The sequence below is a fragment of the Channa argus genome, chromosome 22 (genome assembly GCF_033026475.1).
Source record: "Channa argus isolate prfri chromosome 22, Channa argus male v1.0, whole genome shotgun sequence".
NCBI classification, from domain to species: Eukaryota; Metazoa; Chordata; class Actinopteri; order Anabantiformes; family Channidae; genus Channa; species Channa argus.
This window is the reverse complement of record NC_090218.1, coordinates 594352-612877: the sequence shown is the minus strand read 5'-3', so window position 1 is coordinate 612877 and position 18526 is coordinate 594352. Positions and strand designations below refer to the sequence as shown.

The 18526-nt window shown below is 39.4% G+C and overlaps 1 protein-coding gene across 2 annotated transcripts in view; it reads left to right on the top strand.

Annotated features, from left to right (window-relative positions):
* The window catches only part of snx19a (sorting nexin 19a), a 43355-nt gene that overhangs the window by 9409 nt on the left and 15420 nt on the right, over positions 1–18526 (top strand). The window contains exon 11 of one of the 2 annotated variants that reach the window (XM_067491914.1): positions 10931–13461. The exons of the other annotated variant lie outside the window; for it this stretch is intronic. Within the exon in view, the coding sequence (XP_067348015.1) occupies positions 10931–10958 (28 nt within the window). The 3' untranslated portion in view covers positions 10959–13461. Of the gene's footprint in view, positions 1–10930; positions 13462–18526 lie in introns of those variants that run through there. 2 annotated transcript variants of the gene reach the window in all.

The window sequence follows — 18526 nt, the reverse complement described above, 5'->3', positions numbered from 1 at the left end:
TTGCATTCTATTTTATTTACTTTTTACACATCATCCCAATTTTAATAATTATCATGCAATGCATAATTTTAAACCGAGACATTTTTCAAACTTACCTAGTCGCCACACGCCTTTACAATAAATACAATACAATACAATACGAATTACCATTTACCATTTACAATACAATAAACAATTATACTTTGACTTAAGGTTGCAGTTCAGTTAGAGATGCTGTGGTCTTAATGGAAACCCTTTTTCAAGCCTTGCGCATTGAAGCATTGTACTACCTCAAATCTGCAAACACAGTTGTAAAGCAACTGTGTGTGTTTGCAAATGTGGTGTAAATAAAGAGAAGTAAAGATACAGTGTACAAGAACTGAGCAAAGGTTGTCCAAAAATCAACTCTTTCTTTTTACCCCTTCATCCCCTGGAGGAAGAATTCTTTTCTCAGAACTTCCTCTCAAGCCAGCAAGCGCAATCACCCTGGACTAGCTAAGGACTTAAGCATCTTGCCCATAGGCACTTCAGCATCATGTTTGCTCACCTGAGACTGACATTATTTTCAGCAAGCTAGCTGCAGAGCAATACATTTTGACAGACGTGTTTTACCGAGGTCAAGCTGCAGGTCGCTTTCAACAGTTGGATGACTTTGAGTGTTTATCTTTACTACTGTTACTTTCGTCAGGAAGTGCCTCGGGTGTCTTTTACGGTGGAAATCCCCACCTGAACTGCTGATTTCAAACCTTTTTCCCCATTTCATAACTTACAGCCAATCGATGCCTCCCCGTGAACCCCTGTTGTGGTGAGTGTTCATTGACAGACAGCAAGATATCCTAAAGTATGCAAGAAACTAACAACCCCAGTTTCTCACAAAGCAGCAGATAAAAGCAGAAATATAAATTTGAAAAAGATTATAGGGTGGTAATAGTGAACATGTACTTACGAAACACTGTCAAAACAGTTACACAAAATACTAAACTAGTGCAAAACAGTAGTTTGATTTATTAGTTATTTTTTTATTGCAGTGAGACTAAATGATTTTGCAGTTTGCAATTATGTAAAGATGCTGAAGAAGAGTTTTTCTTTGTGTTTTTGTCATGATAGATTAGCCTTAAGTGAGCTTTACCCCTCATGATTTTTGAGGGAATGGATTAAAACAATCCAACCAACTAATAAAAAATGTCAAGCTCAGAAAATAAAGATGTTAACTCCCAATTCTCTGAAGCTGAGTGGAAAGAAAAAAAATTATGTTTTTGTTGTTTCAATAATTCAGAGCAGAACTTCAACAAGCCATGTAAGGTAAAATCATTGTGTTCGTGCTGCTATTATGTTACAGCTACTAAATAACAGTTGTCTCAGGCTGGGGCACGTCAGTGTAAATTCTCTATTTCACCTGTGAATGGACAATAGGGGAATGCAGGGCCCCTTAAAATTCAACATTTTGCAAGAAGCTTGTAAAAGTTTCCCGTCTTCTCAGTGCACTTCTTTACGTGATCGTGTAGGCTGTACCTTACAGGAAGAGTAAAAGGTGACACCACCAGTCATTTTAATAGCCAGCCATTGTAAGCCCTGGGCAAAGGCTGGACATAGAGTACACTCAGAGTCTTTGTTTAAACAGGTATGACAGGGCACTTGACTTAGTTCCTACTAAAAACGCTACAAGGCTCATCCGAACAACTACAGCATGAATCAATCATTTTAAACAACATTACATAGTTGCTGATCTGCAGTATGGTTTAAATATAAGAAACATGCAAAGAAGTGAATGTAAGCTGCTTTACTCCACATCCTTATTAGATGGATGCATTATAATCAAATACATTTATTCACAGTAGCTCCTGTAGACCTAGATATATTGTGCTTTATTATACTTAGCCTACAGACTGTGGAGATAAGAGGTTGTTAGAGGGTACTTCCTTCAGTGTGTGAGTATGTATGAAAAGAAGCAGACACTGTATTTTTCTTTGGAAGGCAGATATATTTCACATCTATCTAGGGCTTATGTTAAGCCACTGTTAGTTGTGCTGACCCCTTCACAGGCAGAGAGCAGACAGAAATACTGTATTTGAACAGTGTAACAGTATGTGTGTAAATCAGTCCTGTCAGACTAACATCATGGAAAAATGCAGTTGTGCAATGAGACTTGATATGAGCAACATGTGGAACAGGGTTAGATGTGATAAGAATGCGCTACATGGTGCTGGCTGACATGGTGCTGGCTGACATGGTGCAAGTTTTTCCATGTACAGTTCGGTTTGATGTTCAAAATGTCTTTGCGGTGCTCAAAGTTCAGCATAGCACATCCAACACATTACATTTCTGCACCAAATTTGTTCGGAAAGACCTTTGTGCATGTTACACTAGGGTCAAGGCCCTGAAGCATGGTCCTGGTATAATCCAACTTTCTGTCTTAAACATTGCTGTGTCATAACTCTGTAAGTACTAAATAAACTTTTAGACATTATGGTTTATATTTAGCTATTGTTCTTTAATTGTTCTTCTTGCTGTAATACAATTGTAGCCCTAGTGCACAGATAAGAGTTTCATATAATGTCATCAGTCAGACAGCACACATATAAAAGACACTCTCCCTTTGATTTTGTCATAGTGTGTAAAAATTGTCTTTTGACTGTAGTGTTGCTCAAGGCATTGTGTTTCATGGAGTCGACACCTGACACCCAAGTGAGGATTCCCCAGATGGAAAAGTAAATCAACATTAAAACTGCACCGAAGAAATGAGGTAATCTTAACAAATAATGACAAATCAGTGCCATCAGTATCATATCGCTCATATCATACCACAGTTGTGATATGCTTTTCATAAGACTAGGGTGGACATCCATTAGAAACTGTCCATGCATATATTATACAGTATGTGTTCAGTACAGCCAGAGCACTTGGCAGAAAAGTTAAACATTGTGTGGCCAGGGCAAATGAGTTGAACTTATTCTTTAACACGTTTGATGCTGCGACCCCTGCCACTGATGAATGCCCTGTCGCTGTCTGCGTTCACCACCGCTCCCCCTTCTTCCCCCTCTTGATAATCTCCCCAAAAATTGTACTGGCCTTCCGCTACAAGGGTCATGTTTTTTGACTTCTCCAGTGCTTTCAACACCACGAGGCCAGCTCTCCTGGGTGAGAAACTGACAGTGATGCATGTAGATCCTCGCATTGTGTCCTGGATTGTTGAATCTCTTGTTGGATCTTACTGGCAGACCACAGTACTGTATGTACCTTTGGAGCATGGCATATCAAATAGAGTGATGAGTAAAACTGGGGTCCCACACTCAGTCCTCTCTCTGTTCCTATTCACCATTTATAACACAGACTTCAGCTACCCGACAAAGTCATGCCACCTTCAGAAGTTTTCTGATGATTGTGTCATAGTTGAACGTATCACTAAGGGTGACGAGTCTGACTACAGGGCTGTGGTGGATAAAGACAAAGTAACTGGTTGTGTATCTGAGGACAGCTAAAGCACTAGTGGCTCCAGTTTCTATTCATGGTAACAGTGTGGAAGTTGTGGAGGATTATTAATGCCTGGGAGTGTTTATTGACTATAAATGTGCTGGGGTAAGAACACTGAAGCCCTTTACAAGAAGGGCCAGAGTCACCTTTATTTTCTGAGGAGGCTCAGGTCATTTGACATCTGTCGAACCATGCTGAGGATGTTTTATGAGTCTGTGGATGCCGGTGCGATTCTGTTTGCTGTAGTGTGCTGGGGTGAATGGGTACCATTCTCTACACAACATGCTGGTGATCCATAGGACTCAAACTACCAAAATGCAATACTGGGAAGTCATTCCTTCCTCTGGCCATCAATCTTTATTGCTCATCCCTCTGAGATCAGATAGTCTGATTAAAATTTTAACTTTATATTTCTTTTAATGTATTCTTTTTCTATGTTTATATGTAATGTCATGTTATGTTCTTAAGCACAACTTTTCTACTCTGGCATGGAGCATCAGGGACCAAAGCAATTTTCCCTTGGGGATTAGTAAAGTATTTCTGATTCTGATTCTGAGACACATCTACAGTAAAACATTTACTGTCATTCTCACACACGGCTTTAAAAAGGTTAAAGGTGTTAAGATTAAGCTTTAAGGTGTTAAAGTCTAACTATATCATCCTGATTACTTTGGTGGATTTCAAACAGACCACTGTAGTGTTATAGACATACATAGAAATCATTCATCCTGGTGTGTAGAGGACCCTAAATCATCATGCCCTCTGTACTGCATGTGGGTTGACAGATTGAGGTTAAACATCTTCACCCTCTCACCCATCTGTAATATTTGCAAAAATGACTCAGAGCTTCTTTTTTTAATCAAATGAAAATGTAGCAGTCAACTCTTCACATGTCTGTTCACAAGTGGACGGTGTAAAATGAGGTCTGATGGATTCATGGTGCTTTCGGACGTCTGGGAAATAGTCGTAATTGGATTAAGAGTGTGACTGCTCTCTTGATGTGAGACAAAAAGTTATGGAATGCCAGCAACTGGACTGGGATCAGGCTTAAGTGGAGGAACCACAGGTAACACAAGTCTATTTCTGTACATGTAATACAGGAAGTGCCATTAATCAATAAACTTAAAGTTAAATATGCTAATATCATCCGTTTTCATGAATTGAAAACAAAATGAAAAACACTTTTCAAGAAGCCTTTTCCACACTGGCCTTGATAGCACATGTGCATGTTCTCTTTCTCATTTAAAATGTAGAGAGACTGTACATGGGGGAAAACTGGGTGGAGAGAGTGAGGGAGGGACTGCTGCTCTAGCATACAAACATGGAAAACATATACCAGCTGACAAAACACAGAATAACCACAGTGAAGCCAGTGCTGACGTAGGGCTGGAGTCACCTCATTGTCTGTCAGGGCTTAATTCTACCATCATTCATTTAATCTGAACTGACGTAACACAAACCAGGAGAGCAATTTGTGGGCTGAATGCCAGCAGCCTGAAAGGCCCTGGGTGGAGAGGGAACAGTAAAGTCCACCAAACAGCTTGTTTTAATATGTTTAGGAAAAAAAAATATACAGTTGTGTAGTCTATACACTTTCTGAAGTTATTGTCCATGTTTAACAAGTGGGTGGTTCCTTTAGCTCCATATTTTGGCTTCATCTCTAGAAAAGAGCTTGTGAAATAGAAGGCTAGTACTTTTTATTCTGTGGTATTGTTGTACAGTATGTAAAATGTGTTATGTGGTGTTTGTCCCTGCTAATTTTAGGATTAGAAATACCTATTCAAAAGACTCTTGGATTGTTTTTCTGACTTTCATAGAATGTGAATTTAAAATGTATTAACCCAATGACAATGTTGAAGCTGATTTTAGGACAATTGTATTCTACAAATAAATTATAAAGATTTTAGATATGTACTGATAAATCCACGAAACTTTGTTTATATAGCACCTTTGTACAGGTTTATGCAACTCAAAATACTCAAACTCAGCTCAAAATACTCAATCATTTTCCGAATGCCCCACCCTGTTTTGAGTGCACGCACATTTTTACATCTGTCCTCGCTGTGCCAAATCCTCCTCAACACTGTCAATTAATGCAGATTTAGAGCCAAAATATATGTCATGCAGGCACGATAAAGACAGAGACCTTCTCCACTCTGATGTGTAGAGTTGAAGGTTGGCAAGCAAAACTTGGCTCCACCACATAGGGGGACTTTCTGAGCCTTGATGTTGGAAGTGTGTTCTAAGTCACAACTTAGAACAGTCTCAACATAAAATGATGAGATCTGCATCAACAATACACAAGTGTGCAATGTTTTCACTCAGGTTATCAAATGGACATCTGTGTGACACTTTGGCATCTCACTGTGATTTGGCTGTGAAACATGAAACACCACTGTAGGCTGTCACATAGTGAGTTTTTGTTCATGTCACTCCTTCCCCTTTGGAATGACATATACTGTATTTAGTTTGTTCAAATGGAAACTGCTGCTGGTTTACATTTTACATCCCAGCTGTGGAACTGTATTTACAGTGTAAACTATACGATTTCCATTTCTACTTTTAGACATCTAACATATGAAATTGATATGGTGACAAAATAAGAAGCAGAACCAGTTTATTGTAATGTTGTCTTGTTCATATGTGCAATTGGAACACTATGCTACAACTTTCTTCACTTATTAAAGTACTAAACTGTCTTTGTTGTTAGTTTTTACAGCAATTACTGAGCCACACTATAAAGTATTTAGCTGTTAGTTAACATGCACTCTCCACTTTGGTCTCCACCAACTCCTGTGAATACTGTATATCTCTAGATGTTTGACACATTAACAGCCAGGAAATTAACATAACTAAAAAAAAGCTAAAAGTTCACTATAGGCAGGTCTGTGTTCAGCCCTGTTAAACCCCTGCTGGGTTATGTAACACCTACAATTATGGGCTGGTGATTTATTGTATGGGTGTTGAGAGCCTCAGAGGTGGTGGAGTCATAAAACATCACTAGGATCAGATTCACAGACAAGCAGGGTCAACATACACATGCAGACAGGGTGAACACATGTTAGCCTTCATTCTCATTCTGATGGAAGCTTTGATGCTCAGACATCATACTACATACATACACGGACATTTAACTGATCAAGGAAATGCATTCTCTTTAGTTTGTAATTCTCTTGTATTCTAGGTTTGTCTTGACACTTTCCACCAGCTGTCACAGATTTCTAATCTCTGACAGTCTGGAAGGAACCCACACGTGATGACTGGAAGCTCTGATGTAAACAACCCCACAAATCGTGCTAGACTTTCTTAGAATTTCTTGTGTGTTCTTCAGCCAAAACACACTTGGTGCAGAGCAGCATTTCATAAATGGAGCAACTTTCTTTGAAAGGCTGTAGGCTGTAGCTCAGTTGTTAAAGCAGTTGTCAACGGACCACAGGGTCAGTGGTTCTATCCACGGTCCTGGATATGTGTCAAAGTGTCCTTGGGCAAGACACTGAACCCCAAATTGCTCCTGGTCAGTCAGGTGAGCACCTTTCATGGCAGCCACAGCCTTTGGTGTGTGTGTTTCTGAATGGGAATCAACATTGTAAAGCACTCTAGAGAAAAGTGCTATATAAATGGCCATTTACAAATTTACATATTTAAAATAATCCTCATGAGAATGAGTGTTAGCAACTGGATCTCAAGACTTCAGCAGAGCGGTTGGCCTTACCTTTATCATTGTGACTTAAATCACCTTCAGACCAAAGACGTATCCACAGCTGCCTACCTGCTCAACCAATGTGAGGCTATCTGGTGTGGTACCTAAGAAGTTGAGTTGAGTTGAGTATCTGAAATGTCAATTGATTGCTCATTATTGAGTGAACTACTTAGTGTACACACTATACAGGGGGTTGGGAATGAATGACTATGGATTTATTTCGGGTACAGTGTTTGGTAATTAGGTGACTTGAGGCTACACCTTAATTGGCAGCTTCAGGCTGGGATTCAGCAGCAGGCTGGTGATGGATGACGAGCTCCACCCTGACTTTCGCCAGCTCTTGAGCTGACAAACGTAGTTTGCTCACATTAGCTAAAGTTAGCTGGAGGCAGTGGACATTAACTAAACCCTTTCATCAGTAATTGGCTACGTTTTTGGATTAGCTTTCAATCTTATGTCTTCATTAAGTGGGACTGGGGATGTAAAAATATCTTATGGTTCAATAATTATTGTCCTATCTTAATATAAGACTTTATTCTTGTAGTTTCAGTGGAAATCCCTCCAGAGTCTTATAAAATCCAGAGCTCTTAGTAGATTGCTGGAGCTAACGGATCATTCTGGTTCCCCTCCTAGGACAAAAACCATGTTTTTCTCATTTCTTTTGTCTGTTTTACCACCACGAAACAATGATTCAAGTTAATCTGTTCATTAGTTCCCTTTGATTTTTTGTCCACCTCCAAAATGTGCATGCAGTTAGCTAACGGCATTGCTCGGAAACCCATCTATGCACAAGGGCCTTGTCCAAAATCACTCCCTACTCACTATGCACTATATACTGCAGTTTGTTCACCATTTTGCAGCAGTGTCTGAATGTTCAGTGTGTAAATCTTTCTACTATATAATGCTCTCAAAACTTCCACAGTGGAACAAAAAAAAAGGAGTATGCATGGCATGTATGCTACTTTCTGCTAAGAATCCAACAGCTTATGCTCTGTTTTACAGATGAGAAAATCACCATTGCTTAGCTCAAACAGCTGTTAGTGATGAGGCAACGTGAGAATGGTTACCAAGTGTCCAAAATCTCAATGGACTGCTTATCATTAAGTGAAGTACTTAGTGTACTTTACACAGGGAGTAGTGAATGAGTGAATAGAGAGGGACTTCTGACAGAGTCAGATGCAAAAGCACTCAAAGATTATGTAAGCTCAATTATTTTTTGATTGCTGACATCACTCTGCAATCAGGTCAGTTTAAAATATGCAGTTTAGGATATTCAATTGGGGACTTGATGGAGGAGGTATCCGTGCTTAGTTGAGTGTTTTCCAAGATCTTTGTAAGTAGGGAAAAGGACACCGATCTCTTAGGAAAGGCTTTTGATCAGAGCAGACCTGTAAACTTAAGGAGGATTGGGTCTTCAGACAGATCATAGATCAACTTTCAGATAGTCAGATGGGTTTGTTTGGAGATTTGCTTTGAACCATTTTAGGGCCCACTTTAATAAAACACAGACCGTCTTTCATTAGAAATGTGAATATTCTGGGACACAGCCAAACACGTCAGGGATAATTGAACATATATTTTTTTTTACTTGGTTTCACTACTGCCAATTACATGAAAAATATCCAGAAATGGAAGAAAGGTTGAAGTTAATAGTGTTGCTGGGATTCTCTGCCAGTTTTGTAGATCAACAAATCTTTTATGAGGGTTAGAGTAATCAGCTCTGGAGTCCGCTCAGTTTAGTTTCACACATAATTTAAGGTACTATGAGTCGGACTACACATTCTCATGCTTTCAACATATTTTCTTAATTTGGTATGAACCTCTGTACAAAATATTGTGTAACTATAGAACTATGTTCTGGCTTGACAAAAAAAAATTTTGACTGTTGACTAGGTTTAGACTTGGGATTTAAGGGAAGCAGTATTAGGGATAAGAAAAATGGTTCTGTGATATACAGAGTGGAAACAGTCAAGCTGCTTGTCTGCTGTGGAAAGAATGTAGTGACAAAATATGTAGTAATACTGATGCTAATCAGTATAGCAATGTATGTGTTCTTCAGATCTGAAAATGAAATGATCTTGTATTCATCTCCACAGAGTAGAAAAAAAAATATGTGAAAGAGTGAAAGAGCTGCCTTAAAAAATGTTTTTGTATGACAAAAACCAAACAACAACAAAAAAAACAACAATACGGTTTATACGGTTCATAATTGGATGTTGTGTGAACTGGGCAAGGGGAAAGGTAGCTGACAGCTGCAGCCTTTCTCTGTGGATTATGCATGTTCTCCCCATGCTTGTGTAGGTTTCCTCCCACAGTACAAAGACATGCATGTTAGGTTGCCTGGTGACTCCAGTTAACCTAACATTTGGTGAATTTGAAAGGTTGTCGTTGTGTTGGCCCTGAGATAACCTGGCGACCTGTCCAGGGTGTATCCATTGACATGGATGGATGGGTGGTTGGTTGTGTCTTAGTACAATTGATTTACTGTACATTTGTTAATGTTAAATTGTCTGCACTTATATAGTGATTTTCTACCTATTGGTACTCAAAGTGCTTTACACAGCTTCTTATTCACCCATTCGCACTCGCTGACACACACACACTCACACACCGATGGGGAGCTGCTATGCAGCTTGCCAAAGCTCACCGGGAGCAACTAAGTTGGGGTTCAGTGTCTTGCACAAGTACACTTTGACATGTGATCAGAAGAGGCGGGGATTGAACAACTGTGAGATTGGTGGGTGACCGCTCTACCTTCCTGCGCCACAGTCACCTCAAATGTATTAAATAATAGTGTCTTTAATAATAAAATAAGTCTGTCCTATTGGCTTGGGTGGGATTTCTTTCTGCATGTACAACAGTATCACATACTCTTATACTCTGTTTTAGGTTCCACTGCACAAAAATGACTTGACTCTACTCACGTTTTTAATTGAGCAAAAGTTGTGGATAGTACCTCGGTCTGGTACTTTTTTAATATGACCTCTGCTGAAGTTCCAAGCGAGCAGAAGCAATACTAAGAGGTGACTTGAAAACACGGCAGGCTTTAGTATTGCTATTTTCGGCCTCTTTGCCGTGACAAACAGTCACATTAGGAACAGAATTTTTTCAAAATGATCCTTTTTCCTGTGTATCGTGATGATTGTGACATCATCGTGGCTTAATGCAAAGTTATAATGAAAATCAGAGGGTGCATTGAAAAAAGAGGTGAGCAGGGTAGAGTACAGTTGAGCCAAGTTGAGCAGATGCATAAAAATCCATTAATATTAGCGTAAATATTATAAATCAAATTTCCTTTAATTGAAAATTAAAAAACCTTATTTCAATAGAAAACCTGAATAAAAAATAAGCCCCTAATTTGTGCGTAAGAAGGCATGTTTAAAGGAATATTTCTACTTTCTCCACAGTTCTGGTGCCAAGTTATATGAGACGGTCAATGCCAATGTCTTGTCTGTAGTATGAAGTTATCTTACTTAGCTTGGGAGAAAACTGGGAGACAACTTGCTGGTGCTATGTGAAGGCAATAAAAAAATCTCAAATCCACATATTAACACTTTACACAAAACCTTCCACCAAGCTGTCAGTAAAACTTAAACAAACAACTCCCAAAATGTTAGTACTGGATGAAAATGTATAATTTCAAGACCTAACATTACTTGTAACTGAAAAAACTAATCACATTACTTTAAAAACAAGGACAAAATGCAACTAAAATAACCTACAAAATTTCTAGATATTTTTATACTGGTTAAAGCCCTTTGTCTTTTCTTTGCTTTCCAGTTCTATAGTTTGGAGAAGGGATCCTTGAGCTGGGCTTCGTCTGAGATAGTGGAACACTCAAGAGAGCAAATGTGGTTTTCCTGCTTTGATGGCTGTTTTTATGCCAAGCCAAGAAAATGTGCTTTAGCACTGGGGTTACAATGATGTGAAGCTGACTCCATTACAACGTGGCTGTGAGTCAACCTCCAGGAACCCTGGAGTAAAAGTCCCAGGCACCATCAGTCTGTAACTACAGTGCGCTGACGGGTGAAAAACATTCAATGATGATTAAAAAAATTTGCATGGTTCTGCTGTTATTGTAACCTGACAAAGTGGAAATGTTGACAAGATTAGAGTTTATGGGTAGTGGAACAAGTGAGCAGTGATAACATGGAAAAGGATCGTTGTCATACACTTCTTCATACTGTATATACAGTTTTCTTTGGCTGTGTCTCAGTTTTAGGGCGTCCTTTAAAAGATATATTCTACATGCTCTTTGTAGGTATCTTGCCTCTGTAGACTATGTAAGTCAATGAAGGCCGAACCAAAATTAGATGATCTGGTCTACTGGTCTATTGACTTGTTATTATGTCATCAGCAGTTCCCAGTTGGAAGGGGGCAACTGAGTGGCTGATCTAGCTGCTAGCCATGCAATGTAACACATTAAATAAAAACTTTGCCCTTTGTTTTGTTAGCATGATGGCTAGCTGGCTAGCCACCAATCTCACATAAATAAACATGCAAACATGCAAACAGGATCCACCTGTTGCAACCTTAATCGCCAGGAATTACCAGAAGAAAGTAGACCACATTTCTCAGTTTCTTTTAAAAGAGCCTTCAAAATGGTACCTTGAGACACCGTTTATATTAGTATTTAGGGGCACAATGATCACATTAAGACGTTATCTAATATGACCTTTTCATGTGATGCCGGTTTTACAATTTTCTTGGGACGTAAAAATATTTGAAAAACAACTGACATTGTGACAAGCTGCCAGAGTGGTTATGACGCATTAATAAGTGTTTGCAGCCAGATGGTAATGCTTTATGAAGAAATCTAGCAGAGCAGCTTGAGTAACACACCGCAGGGTGCTGTGGTTTCATCAGTACTCTCTTAGTTCATAGACAAAACACTTAATCCTAGGACACCCAGTTCTTTGGACAGCAGGAGAGGATTCATCGTGTCTGTGTTGTCTTCCAGGAATCTGCTGATCACATGCAAACACACACATACGCCGCATTCACAAACAAACTATTTCCTTGACAAAGAATAAAGTTTTAAAAGATACAGCTGCAGTTTTACATCCTGGAAGAGAAATTGAGGATCCAATACTTCTTTACTTTCCACTCTAGGAACTGAAATGTTGATTGGCTGTTCCACCTCCCCACTTTGACATCTCAGCACCTACTGAACAGATTAGCCTTAGATTATTAATGATCCACATAAGAGGGAATCTTGCATAATTTTGATGGTCCCATAACTTTTTAAACTTTGGCCACAGAGGCTCAAATAATCATATACTAGGAAATACACTCCCAACCACAGTAGATGGTAACATAAAATTTATTTTTGGCAAATTTGGCTAAAATAGTTAAATAATGGGTTTTTTACTTATGTATTATTTGTACTGTTAATAACTTTTCCAACCTCTGGACTCTTTGAGTAAGTCAGAGTAAGTCAGGCAAAGTAGACAAAGTCAAGCTACATACTTCAAGTACTTTTAAGGACTTCCTACATCCCCAACTACTACTACAGTAAATCACCATTACAGACATGTTCTACTAGTTAGTGCCACAGATGCTTGTGTTTTGTGCGTGCTTGTGGCCATTTACTATAAATGATCTGGACTGATCACTTGTCAAATATAGTTGTGGGAAAAATTAATGTTTCTGGTTTTCTGCATACATTTGGCATGAAATTTGACTCGATCTTGATCACCAAAATCACACATTTCAACAAACACAATATTTCTAAGCTGGTAAAACATTGGCAGTCATGATCTTTGATGTCTTTATTAAACACAACTCTCAACTCAACTAAGCTTTATTCATAGAGCACTTTAACACAACCACAGCTGACCAAAGTGCTGTACATACTCAGTTAAATAATAACACAAACACTTTAAAACAGTAACAATAAGAGCAAACAATAAAACGATAGAACAGGAACAGCTGGGTTGAAAGCCAGGGAATTAAAAATGGGTTGTTAAATGTGCTTTTTTAGTTTTAAAAAGGGACAATGCTTAATGTGCAGAGGTAGGGTAGTACATAATTTAGGTGTAGTTAAGCATACAAAGTGATGGTGGAAACGTAATGGCAACACTAGGCTTCTAATGTCACCTAACAACACAAACATTAGTGAGATGTAGGACGTACATTTACATTTAGTCAATTAGCAGACGCTTTTATCTAAAGCAACTTACAAGTGAGGTACAAGGCAGCAAAAATCTAAGTCAAGGAGAAAACATCAAAGCAAAGTCCTATCAGAAAAGTGTTCACAGTTCACGAGATGCAAGTGCAAGAGAGCAGAAAGGTTTTTTATTTTTATATATATCTATATATATATATATAGATATATATAGATATTTAGATATTTATTTAGATATTGTTTTTTTTTTAGAGATATAAGTGCATAGGAAGATGCGGAAGAGTTCAGTTTTCAGCAGTTTTTTGAATACTGGGAGTGAGTCAGCTGAGCGTGCAGCGTTTGGTAGCTCGTTCCACCATCGTGGGATCATTGCGCTAAACAGTTTTGCTTGACGTCGTTCGTTGGCAGACCGCAGCGGGCGGGAAGGATTGTAGACTTGAATGAGTGAGTTGAGGTAAGCGGGAGCTGTCGAGTTAACCACCCTGTTAGCAAGAGCCAGAGCTTTGAACCTGATGCGAGCAGCTACAGGAAGCCAGTGTAGAGATCTAAAAAGTGGTGAGACATGGGTCTTTTTTGGCTGATTAAAAATGAGGTGAGCTACTGCATTTTGGATCATCTGCAAGGGTTTGATTGTGGATACTGGTAACCCCATCAACAAAGCGTTGCAGTAATCAAGACGAGATGTGACCAGCGCCTGTACAATGAGTTGGGTTGTATATTCCGTGATGTAGGGTCTGATCTTCCTGATGTTGTAGAGAGCAAATCTGCTGCCCTAGAGACTGACGAGATGTGGTCCTTAAAGCTCAGTTGGTCGTCGATGATGACCCCCAGATTTTTGGCCGAATTAGTGGGAACAATCACTGTAGATCCAATGTTGATGCTGATGATGTGTTGCATCAAAGGTCTGGCTGACTAAGCAGACTCACTGATTACTAAGCTGAAACTACCACCAACAACAGACCAAATGTACTGTTCTTAAAAATACTTAATTGTATATTTCGATTACACTTTTTATGAGGTTTTATCTGTTCATTACCTGCTCTTATATGCTCTCTGAAATGTCTGGATTCTACCGACAAAAGACTTATACACTGTGTCAAAAAAGAAGCAGTGCAATTCTATTTAATTTTGAGCTCCACATGCTGCTACGCAGTGCATAACAATGTTTATGTGAAATAATGGCATGTTTATCAGAGCACAGATGTACTTACAGTTAAAGAGGCCTCCCTCTTTTTGAGAGCAGAACAGTCTGACAACCTGTCTGTCTCCTGCTCTTACTACCAGGTGCTTTCAATCGCTTTCCTCGTTTGACTGAAATAACCCTATATGGTATCTACTGAGTCCAAAGATTACCATTTTACCATATTTTTAAAATTTAACAAAGTTAAATTTTTTTCATTCAAGTCTTCTGATTATATGAGGTCCTGGCTCACTTGTTTAATAGGCTGATCAGACCACAATATGTTAGAGTACAACATAATTCTTTCTGTGCCTCGTACTTTGGGCTGAAAGGGGAAAAACAGCAAAGCTCTAACCAAGCAGTGACTTTATTAGGCTGGCATCAGATGTGTGGTTTACTGTTCTCATAAACAAATGAAAACAAATCTTTTCTAAGAGAAAACTATTTTGTTTTGGATGGAAATTTATAGGCTCCAGCTCTTTATGTGTACATCTGCTAAGCAGGTTCCTTCTGTAAATCACACTGCACCATGCACACCACTCATTGTAGTAGAAATGAAATAAATGTACCTAATCAATCCAAAGCAGAAGAGAAGCAATCATGCAAGTATTAATTCCACAAAAATGATAACAAAAATCCCCAACAATGTCAAAAGGCAGTAAAAATATCACAGTAAATGATTTAAGAATGTACTGAACTACGATTTTTTTAAAGAATAATAAATTGTTTTACTATGTGTTACTTAATAACCTGTTTGAGAAAACAGATTAATTCATTAAATGGCACCACAAAGTAATAGGGAAATGAGACCGCCTTTGCTTTCTCATCTTTTCTGTGGGGCAGTAACACACACAGATTTAGTGATTGTAATCCTGACTCCCTGACACATGGTAATAAATCTCAAGTGCACAAGGGGTTATATATGCGGCCAAACAACAACATCAGCAGCAGCAAGCAGATGTTTTGTAAGCACAGGATGGGCCTTGTGCAAGAATTTTAGTATTCTAATCCTACAAATGCCTTGTTTGGTTGTGTGAGGAAAAACAGGTGGTGAATGCCATCTGTTGAAGAAGGTGCATATGTGGGATTTGTAAGATTTGTTGCCATTTATGGTTTCCCATGCAAAAATATTCATGTTAAAAAGACTGCTGTCAGACATCAGAGCATACAGCCCTGCCACTGTAAATGGCCTGTTTTAGAGTGTGAGTAGTGGTGTTAAAGGACCTGAAACAATTAGAAAATATTAGTAGTACGTCTGCCAGTAATAACTGCCCGTCATTAGAGCAGCACTGTAATGCGACACACAAACAAAGCACAGACTTATTACAAGGTTAGATGCTAATGGTATTATACAGTGATTTCCAAAGAAGAGAAAATAATATGTGATAACATTAATATAGCATGGTCTTTATGGCCTATTTTAATAAAATTCAATTCAATTCAATTCAATTCAATTCAACTTTATTTATATAGCGCCAATTCACAACAAAGTCATCTCAGGGCACTTTACAGAATAAAGTCAAGATTATAAAGATATATAAAGAGAACCCAACAATTCCCCCTGGAGCAAGCCATAGGCAACAGTGGAGAGGAAAAACTCCCTTTAACGGAAGAAACCTCCAGCAGAACCAGGCTCAGGGTGGACGGCCATCTGCCTCGACCGGTTGGGGTGAGTGGAAAGGCGAGAGAGAAAAGAACAGAGCAACAAAAAGCAACAACAAAACATCGGGCAGATTGGTAGGACCAGTAGCTGCACGCTGGAAGACACACAGCTTCAAAGCCGGGGGACGCCTGCAGAAAGGGACAGAGAGAGGGGGACAGAGGAAGACAAAGACAACTACGGGAGAGAGCACACAGAGTTAATGACATACAGTGGTGAGAATTGCGGGGTGAGAGGAGAGGAGAGAGGGTCAAGAGGAGGAAAGGAGCTCAGTGCATTGGGGGGTGGGTCCCCCAGCAGTCTAAGCCTATGGCAGCATAACTATAACTAACTATATGCTTTATTAAAGAGGAAGGTTTTAAGCTTAGACTTAAAAGTAGAGAGGGTGTCTGCTTCCCGAATCTGAACTGGGAGCTGGTTCCACAAGAGAGGAGCTTGATAGCTAAAGGCTCTACCTCCCATTCTACTTTTGGAAATTCTGGGAACCACAAGTAGGCCTGCATTCTGAGAGCGAAGTGGTCTACTGGGATGATATGGTGCTATGAGGTCTTCTATATATGATGGAGCCTGACCATTCAGAGCTTTATATGTAAGAAGCAGGGTTTTAAATTCTATTCTAAATTTAATGGGAAGCCAATGGAGAGAAGCTAGTGAAGGTGAAATATGATCTCTCTTGCTAGTTCCAGTCAGCACTCTTGCTGCAGCATTTTGGATTAATTGCAGGCTCTTTAGGGAGTTACTGGGGCATCCTGAAAGTAGGGAATTACAGTAGTCCAACCTAGAAGTAACAAATGCATGGACCAGTTTTTCGGCATCACTTTGAGACAGTATGCTCCTAATTTTGGCAATGTTCCGTAGGTGGAAGAAGGCTGTTCTAGAGATTTGTTTTATATGTGACTTAAAGGACAGATCCTGATCAAAAATAACTCCAAGGTTCCTTGCAGTAGTACTGTAAAACAATAATAATGGAAAGTGTATAGCAGCAAAACAACACACAGATCAGCCCTCCTGCCCCTTCCTGTCTTTTCCCAAGGGAAGCCTGTCTAGAGGATATTTTGTAGAAAACATCTGACAAACATATTTCTGGGTCCCATTTTGATCCAAATCATGTATTTTGTCCATATTTTGCTCTAACACAGCGGTGTTTTATAAATTTGATTTGGACAACTTTAGATAAACTAATGATGACCTCACAAACATTGTGCTGTGTTCTTAATAATTTCCTCGTATTTTATCTCCTCATACCCACATCAAAAAGTTCACATGAGCATTGTTTTAATGTGTGTTAGAAATCACCTGACCTTCTCCAAATTATGTGCATACAATAGAAGCATATACAGAGCGTATTCCAGAAAGTATTCAAAGTGCTTAATTTATTCCACATTTTGTTATCTTATAGCCTTATTTTAAAATGAATTAAATTCATTGTTTTCCTTAAAGTTCTATAAACAATAACAAACTGAAAGAAGTTTGTTTGAAAACTTTGCAAATGTATTTTAAAAAAAATCGCATATATAAATATTCATCACCTTTGTTCAATATTTTGTTGAAGCATCTTTAGCACCAATTACACCCTCAAGTCTTTCTGAGTGCGATGCTACAAGCTTGGCACATCTATTTTTGGGCAGTTTCTTCCATTTTTCTTTGCAGTACCTCCCATGCTCCATCAGGTTGGATGGGGAAAGTCGGTGCACAGCCATTTTCAAATCTCTCTAGAGATGTTAAATCGTGTTCAAGTCTGGACTCTGGCTGGGCCACTCAAGGGCCTTCACAGAGTTGTCCCAAAGTCCCTCCTTTGTTATCTTGGCTGTGTGCTTAGGGTCGTTGTACTGTTGAACGATGAAGCATCGCCCCAGTCTGATGACCAGAGCGCTCTGGAACAGGTTTTCATCAATGATGTCTCTGTACATTGCTGAATTCATCTTTCCCTCGATCCTGACCATTCTCCCAATTCCTGCCGCTGAAAATTATCCCCAGAGCTTCATGCAGGGGGACCATGCTTTATTGTAGGGATGGTATTGGCCAGGTGGTGAGTGGTGCCTGATTTCCTCCAGATATGACACTTGGCATTCATGCCAAAATGTTCAATCTTTTTTTCCATCAGACCATGGTCTGAGAATCCTTTGGGCGGGCTGTCATGTGCCTTTTACTGAGGAGTGGTTTCCATCAGGCCACACAGCATACAGGACTGATTGGTGCTGCCGAATTGGTTGTTTTTCTGGAAGGTTCTCCTCTGTCCAGAAATACATGCTGGAGCTCTTTCAGATTGGCCATTGGGTTCTGTGGGCGACTGTGGCGCAGGAAGGTAGAGCGGTTGTCCACCAATCTCACAGTTGTTGGCTCCTCCGGTCACATGTCGAAGTGCCCTTGAGCAAGACACTGAACCCCAACTTAGTTGCTCCCGGTGAG